Raw genomic sequence first — 8,420 nt, forward strand, 5'->3', positions numbered from 1 at the left:
CTGTTTATTATTTGTTAATTGAGTAGTATTATTTCTACATTTCTACATTATTTCTGAAACAAATCATATACTTGCAAATTAAACAGTAACTTAAAACCCAAACGTTCAAATGGTTTTTATGGTTTAATATCAAAAGCCATCGTGACAATGACAGGGTAATACTGAAATGTTTTTATTTCTGGATAACATTCCATTTGACAATAACCTATTAAGGGAAAAACATTAAAGTGAAAATGTGGAATGGATGTATGGAACATACAGCGAGTCTGGGCAGTGGTGTAACAGTCAGCAGTGTAGTCATTATACACATCCTTCATTTTACAGCACTGATAATGGTCTTTAATATCTCAGCAGTTTACACCATTAACAAGGTGATCTAGATACTGGACCTGTTAATATACAGATACTGGTCATAAAATTAGAATATCATGAAAAAGTTGATTTATTCCAGTAATTCCATTCAAAAAGTAAAACATGTTTATTATACTCATTCATTACACACAGACTGATATATTTCAAGTATTTATTTCTTTTAAATTTGATGATTATAACGGACAACTAATGAAAGCCCTAAATTCAAATTAGAATATTACTTATTACTTGCCCTGCCTGTGAAAGGTGTCTGGTCGTTTTTTGGACAACTGTAAAGTCAGCAGTCTTCTCCATGATTGTGTAGCCAACAGAACCTGAGACACCATTTAAAGGCCTTTGCAGGTGTTTTGAGTTAATTAGCTGAGATACTGATTCCACAACTGGAGGTTGTGGGTTCGCGTCCCGCTCCGGGTGACTGTCTGTGAGGAGTTGGTGTGTTCTCTCTGTGTCTGCATGGGTTTCCTCCGGGTGCTCCGGTTTCCTCCCACGGTTCAAAAACATACGTTGGTAGGTGGATTGGCGACTCAAAAGTGTCTGTAGGTGTGAGTGAATGTGCGAGTGTGTCTCACCCTGTGAAGGACTGGCACCCCCTCCAGGGTATATCTCTGCCTTGCGCCCAGTGATTCCAGGTAGACTCTGCACCCACCATGACCCTGAACCGGATAAGCGCTTACAGATAATAAATGAATTTGGGGTTTTCATTAAATTAAAAGTAATAAACACTTGGAATATATCAGTCTGTGTGTAATGAATGTGTATACTTTTTGAAATAAAATTTTCATGGTATTCTAATTTTATGACCAGCACCTGCATTTTAATGAATGTAAATCATACATACTCAGACATTATTTCACATGTCATTTACAGACAATGTAATTGTCTGTAAGTTGTCACTGCATGGCAGACATGAATCTAGGGTTGCACATGTATCTACAAGCCAGCTGGACCAAACCATAAGACTGTAATAATGTTATTGATTACATCCGAGTACACCTGTGCTTAATAAAAATACATATTTGTGATAAGAAATAGATTACATCTGGAATTCCAGGTTTTTGTGCTTTCCTTCAGCACAACTGATTCAGTGCCTTGGCCAAAATCCCCAAGCAAATCCAGGCAGGAACAGAGCAATGAGAACAGAGGAGAACAGATTTACACCATTGTTATCCAGAATGGGCTTCCCACATATTCTCCTCACAGTTGCTGTCTCATAGCTCACAACTTTTCCAGTGCTTTCATCAAACCCTTGATGGAGAGAAATGAGAAACATTAAGCAGAAAAAGAGAATGGAAACAATAACAAACATTAGTTTTACCCACGCAGTAAATCAAATCTGTACTTGATAAATGATCTGAGTAACTGTCCAAAATTACCTGAGATCAGTTGAAAATAAAAATATTTGCCAGTACATTGTCATCGACATTAAGATTAAAGAGACATGGGTCCAAACACACAACAAATCTTTATAGTGTTGGAAGATGCTCAATAACCTTAACACGCTGCTCTGGGACGGACTGTACTGAATTAAAATCCCTGCTGTCATTCCCTCATTCATCCTGTTCAGGGTTGAGGTGGATCCAGAGCTTAAATTACAGCACTCTAGCTCAATACAGGTGCAAGACTAACAGGGTGCACATGTTTTAAATAATGTACAATAAGTGAAAATGATCCTATACATTTGTTCATATACTGTATGCATGTACTGTTAATATTATTGGTGAAGTACATTCTTGCTTCTGGTGTGTTTATAACTTACCTGAATACTGCATGTTTGCTCCGAGGAACGAGTCCAACATTGAGCCAAGTAAGCCAGCCATTGCTCCATACACAACGATAGGCCACTGAGGAACAGCTAAATGTAGTTCAGGAACCATCAACAGCTGACTAATGTAGTATGCTGTGCCCACAGTGGCTCCACCCAGGAGGCTGGCTATAAGCCCCACTGTAGTGACTCCTCCATTTGTACCTGTGAATTACAGCATATGAAACATCAGATATACTGTGTACTGTGATTAAATTCTAAAAAGCTTTGTAGAAACACTGGTTACCACCCACACTAGTTACAAATGTAGTTTCATTGTAAACAGACGTTCATCTCCACAGAAACCATGACATAAAATGGGACGCCCTGTAGCCTCCAGTGCTACTGTCAAGTAGAGGTTGTGATTAAATTTGTTTATTGAACTTATTCATAATCAACAGAGGTATTTTTAATCAGCAATGACCATGTATGCTTATGTAACTAGAATCGTTTTACTCCAATTCTCCATGTGAACTGAAGGCTTATGTGTGTGCGTGTGTTTCAAATAACAGCATATAGACACCTTCTCAATCAACTCCTTTTGTCTCCAGGCCACAGAGAGGAGACAACTGAAACCATCTGAAACCGGTTTTGAGTCAGGGGGGATGCACAGAATGCATCAGGATGTGATTGATATGGAAATAGAGTAAACAAATGGTAACTTGGCTTGAAGCCATACTGAGAACAGAACGCATCGGAATGTGATTGATATGGAAAGAGAGCAAACAAATGGTAACTTCAAACTGCGCTATGGTAATGATGGTGAGGGAATTACAGGTATAAAGGACTCTGGTTGAGAAACGGTCAAGGAGAGAGGAAAAAAGGGGCTACGTGTAGCACTCTCGCCAATAAATAGATTATTCTCTTACTTGATGCCAACTCAGAGACAAGGCGTATGAAGCCCTGAGCTTTGAGCCAAATATCTTTTTATCATGTATTTTTTAACACATAGCACATAACACAACACACAGATATTTATTAATGGGAAGTACTGAGAGTATTCTTTCCCAATATGTTTCATAGAACTAAATATAAATTAACAATTAAGTTTGATAGAACAGGGAAAACAAATGCATTGCAAAAACAGTGAACTGTTTGACTCACGAAGTACACTACTTTACCTATAGGGACTTCCTTCCAAGTGGTAATGAGCCAGGGTTTGCCCTTACTGAGGACTGGACCTACTTCTGAAGCCCACGTGTCCCCTGCACTACAGGCCAAAGCTCCCAGCAGAGACAGGCACATCCAGGACGCAGAATAGTGCCTCCCAAAATCCACAGGAATCTCGCCTGGACCTGCCTCGATCATATATAGCAAAGCCAGTTCTGTGGGCACACCTCCATTGCAAAAAACCTGAACCCAGGTCCTCTGGCCACCTGCAGGAGGATACACACTTTATCATGTAAACACAGGAACGCACCACAAAATAAAACCTATTACAGAAATGTATCAAAAGTGTAAAGCAGGCAGGTTCATATCAGCATGTGCTTTTTTTCTCATGTCTGAATTAATGAAGCATACCTTCTTTATATTCTGAGTCAATGCGTTTCTTGACTTCTCCCCTCCATCTTGTCAGTTTGGTAGAGGTGATGAAAAATGCAAACAGGGCTGCTAAGAAGCTCGTGTTGGCCATAGTGAGAACAAAGCCCACCAGCAATGCTGTAACATACACAGACATTACATTTAAAACATGGGCTGACCGTAAAGCTAGTGGTGGTAAGTGTAGAGGCACTACTTTCTGATCATTTTTATGATAAACCTCCTGTGCACATATTGCTATTCACATACAAAGATGATGATGATGAGTATTAGTAGTAGACTTGTATAACAGCCATTTCATATAGTATTTTAGAGATAAGCAACTCTCCTCAGGCTGGCCAATGGGGTATAATAATGTCTAAATAGCATTATAAATAGTATTTAACCAATGCCCCTCGATTACCAGGTTGTGCATAATTCCATGCTAATGTTCATTCATGATAAATCAATTCAGCTGTTCCACTTAGTTTCCATGCTTCTATAAACCACATAATGGCAATGACGTACATTGACGTAAATTAAGACAACGGATCGTTTGATATTCAGGCGCTTTCACAGAATATTTTGAGGAAAACAAGAAAAACCAACACCTCACATTTTCAGTTACATCCTTTCAAAATAAGGACTAATGGCTACAAAATATCACATTGTTTAGGAAACGTGGGCTCAATAATATAATGTAAGAGCATCAATCATTTCCCTAAACCTTATAAAATGAGGTTTGTTCATACTCAGTATTTCTTGCTGAACTTTAACTCAAATGTCCCTCAATTAATCCACTGTATTTTAGCTTGTGTTTTATAAATCATAGAGTCTTTGATTAATAACAAGTTAAGCAATGTCTAAAACGATATTTTGTGTAATACTAGAAGAGAACTAGATGGGATTTCTGGTCACACTTTATTTGGATGGTTCTCTGTAAATGATCTACAGATAATTAAAAGGTTCATAAAAGTTCTGTTGATAGTTAGGTTTAGAAGTAGGTTTGGATTTTGCCTTGAGTTTAACAATAAAGTTAGGGATAGGGTTAGGTTTAGGGATAGATTTAAAAGATCTTTCACATTCAACTTCAGTTGCAGTTAATAGATATTTAGTCGAATGATACTTGAAGATATAGTGAGCATCTAGAAACCATCTATAGCAGATCATCCAAATGAAGTGTTACTGTACTTCTCATCTCCAAATCTGTTAAAACCTTCCACAGAACACTTACGATGGTGTTTAATGCCTTACCTCCCCAAGCACCACCACGGTCAAGACTCTTTCTCTTCAAAGCACGAGAGGTGAGAATAAGAGGGACCAGAACAGAGAACAGCCACCTCCATGGAGATACAGGTTGTAATGTCCCTGCAACATATTCACAATTATATATATATATATATATATATAAATAAAATATATAAATAGCCACCAACATCAGAAGAGGAAAACAGTGTGTGGATTCCATAAGAGAGGGAAAAACCAGTGGATAAAGTGTGAGCTCACCATAGTATGTGCTAGCAGTTATGGAAATGATCCAAAAGGACAGAGAGATAGCCAAAGTGAAGCATAACACTATCATATCAGTCATCATATTGACGTATTCTTTGAGTAATATTTCATCTTCAAAATGCATTATTCTTTTGGAGAAGGACACCTGTGAATCAGCAGAGGAAGCCAAAGGTGAATATACATCTTAGAGAGTATGGAAAAATGTCACTGTTATTTGCTTATTTCTGTACACACACAATATACAACACAATCGCACAATGCTCACTTCTCTCCGCCAGTTTTATTAGTGATCTCAACTGCATCAGCGGGATTAAGTTAAACTTAATTACTTCATTTGTTAACATCAATAAATCACGACCCATAAATAACGCTGTAAAATAATTTCAGAACAACAAATAAAGTTATTTTTGGTTAAATTTTAAATCAAGTAGTTCCGAGTCCTTGCTTAGATCAAACTTGTTCATTTCCTTCTTATTTTAAATAATTTACTTTGCAACAAATAACCACACAACATCTAAAGACATCTGAATTTAATGTATGATGATCTAATTTATGTTAATTTGGTCTGTTCTATTATTCATTGGCTGATCTTGCAAACAACACTGAATAAGTGGAACAGGGCAACAGATGATTTGTAGTGTGTTTATGATTTACAGTTTTAAACAATATTTTAGTGCTGTTATAAAACAAAACAACATCCCTACAACTGTGTATCTCTAAAGCTCATAAACAAGAAAGCTGTCATATGGATGAGAAAATATGATCAGATCAGGTAGAATAAGCTATTACTGCATCTGTGACTTTTTTTTCTTCACTAGATAACGCACAGTCCTTAAATATTATTTTTATTTTCAATTATTTTTTGGTAATTATTTTATTGCATACAACAAACATATTCCATTCAGTTTTTAAATTGTGTTTCCTAATGTTTGTATTCAACTACAATAAACACTTCGATGAAACAATGCCTCCAAAGCACTTTAAATCACCTTCTGGTCTGGTCCACTTTTTATATGATTATCATTTATTTAGGAGATCACAGGAGAGTTAAAAAAATATTTCTAGGATCATTTGTACATCAAAAGCATCATAATCTTTATATGTGTGTAAGCCTTAAGTTAATCTATTTAAAGGCTAGTTTTTTTAATTTACTTTTATTTACTGGTCTTAGAAGTAATGACAGAGATTTAAAATCATTTAACTATTAACTATCAACTTTTACCTAAAACTACAAAATACTTCCATATCATGGAAAACTACACCTTTAGCTTTCTTCTGAGGATATTATCTCAGAAATTGTCTCAAAAATCTAAAAGGCTCACTGAAGATACAATATAATAGACTGTTGATATCCTGAAGATCACTAATAAAACTGGACGGCTCTGTCGCCATTTCCTCTCGTTAGTCGCCACGCAGAGATCCAACCCCTACCTGCAGCTTTGGACGAATGTTACGGGTCACTGTCCTACTGAAAAACACATTTGCCATATTTTCTGGCTGGTGACTAGATGTTTTCCTTCAGTACTATAAAAATACTTATCTTTCTTCAACATGCCATCTAGTTTCTGAAGTGCACCAGCTCTTTTCTCAGCCCGTTACCAGATAAAGCCACACATTACGCCCTCAGGACACCGACCTGAGCTCAAGGATAAACGGTTTTGTTTAACTACACCTGAACAGCTCCGGCGTTACCCGGTATTGACACGCCGGGAAAGAACAAACGGTTTCTTTTACGAATAGGTTTGTAAGAAGCCGTAGTCCTAAATCCCATAAACTGTATCTCTAAGATATATTCAGTAACATACAGCTGCGAGAACCGGCAAAGCGGGCCGGGGCAGACTGCTGAGCAACCGAAGACGCGTTGTTACCTGAATTAAACATTGCAGGGAAGATTTCTGAAGCTTGTTCCATCGCGAAATTCAGTAACTATCAATTAATTAAAAAAAACGCGTGTAACGCAGAGAACAGCGAACAAAAACGAACAGCAACACCAAACAGTCGCGCTTCTTCTTCTTCTGGTTTAAACACTGAAATGAGCGAAGCTTTTGGTTCCTATGCTGCCACCCACTGTAACATCCGAGAACTGTAACTGCTTGTGGTGAGAGGGCCGTTATTGAACAGGAAAAAGTCTATTCGTTACTCATTTTAGAGCGGTTTGTACTACTCCAATTTAATACTAGATATATTATAAAGTAAATAGTAAGACTTAAACCGATGTAGACAATTGGGCTAAGTTATTCATACACATTCAGGGTTTCTTCCCAACCTTTAAGTTCCGACTGAGAACCGTTAAAAACAGAAAAAAGGCAAAGAACAAAAAGCGCTGAGATTAGCAGACTAGCCATTTCTTTACATTTTCTGATTCACTAACTTTCAAAATATTATGCAAGAACAGTCAAGTATTATGGATTTATACAGCATTTTCTGAAAGTAAACAATATTTTACCTCAAAGTGGCCAAAAGTTTAAAATAGTCTGTCACAAAACATAAAGGTTTTATTTAGTTGTTCTGTCATAAAACAAGTAAATTTAAGTTAATTCTTAAATTTCCATAGTGCTCTTAAAAATAAATAAATAAATAATACCATCCCTGCACAACATCATTATTATTACTATGGGACACTTAATTTTAAAATGCATCTGCTTATGGTAAGCTTATTTCAGACTAGTGAACCCTAAATTATTAATAAAATATATGTGTAGAACTCACTAATATTTGTAAATGCACAGCTAGAAACGATAGTCATTGCAAGTCCTAATAATTGGTTTTAAGTGTATGTACCCCATGTGAAGATATGGTTCTGAATATACATAACAGAAAATGCACTGAATCCTCTTTGCAAGGTTCACCAATACATAACTGCCTCAGCTATTATGGCTTAGAAAAAAACACAAATGCGTGACTTATAGACAAACATAAAAATAACATGGAAGATGAATATTGAAAATGTACTTACCCAAATAAGGAATGAGGTCTTCAGGAATAGTTTTTATCCTATAATATGCTATAATCTTCCTACAGCACTTTATATCTTAAGCCAGCATGGATCCTCCCTGTTCAGAGAAGCAGGTCAAATCTGCAGAATATCACGAGATAACAAATGCCTCTCACACTGAAGGCTCTCTCTGATTCCTTCTTCACGGTTATTTCCACACTTATTTAACATCGCCTTAGCTCAAATATTTCATCACCATTCCATCCAAAGAATAAGTTTTCA

At 36.7% G+C, this 8,420-nt stretch overlaps 1 protein-coding gene across 3 annotated transcripts; it reads right to left on the bottom strand.

Annotated features, from left to right (window-relative positions):
* Positions 1-141: 141 nt before the first annotated feature.
* On the bottom strand, positions 142-8,178 carry tmem19 (transmembrane protein 19). 3 transcript variants are annotated; one of them, XM_066668894.1, is made up of 7 exons: positions 8,160-8,178; positions 5,198-5,348; positions 4,946-5,059; positions 3,695-3,832; positions 3,295-3,549; positions 2,129-2,338; positions 142-1,617 (listed from the first exon to the last, which is right to left on the bottom strand). In XM_066668894.1, the coding sequence occupies exons 2-7, from the start codon at positions 5,325-5,327 to the stop codon at positions 1,454-1,456; spliced, it is 1,011 nt and encodes a 336-aa protein (XP_066524991.1). In that variant the 5' UTR covers positions 5,328-5,348; positions 8,160-8,178; the 3' UTR covers positions 142-1,453. The 3 variants fall into 3 exon arrangements, with proteins under 3 accessions (XP_066524991.1, XP_066524990.1, XP_066524992.1); XM_066668893.1 differs by lacking the exon at positions 8,160-8,178 and adding an exon at positions 7,072-7,288 and having other exon boundaries at positions 143-1,617; XM_066668895.1 differs by lacking the exons at positions 5,198-5,348; positions 8,160-8,178 and adding an exon at positions 7,072-7,287 and having other exon boundaries at positions 143-1,617.
* Between the last annotated feature and the right edge of the window lie 242 nt (positions 8,179-8,420).

This window comes from Hoplias malabaricus, chromosome 4 (genome assembly GCF_029633855.1).
Source record: "Hoplias malabaricus isolate fHopMal1 chromosome 4, fHopMal1.hap1, whole genome shotgun sequence".
NCBI classification, from domain to species: Eukaryota; Metazoa; Chordata; class Actinopteri; order Characiformes; family Erythrinidae; genus Hoplias; species Hoplias malabaricus.

Coding starts and splice junctions, on each gene's coding strand:
- tmem19 (XM_066668894.1), bottom strand. CDS start 5,327: ATGCATTTTGAAGATGAAATATTACTCAAAGAATACGTCAATATGATG. Junction 3,550..3,694: donor TGACTCAGAATATAAAGAAG/GTATGCTTCATT, acceptor ATCCTCCTGCAG/GTGGCCAGAGGACCTGGGTT. Junction 2,339..3,294: donor TTGGAAGGAAGTCCCTATAG/GTAAAGTAGTGT, acceptor TGTAATTCACAG/GTACAAATGGAGGAGTCACT.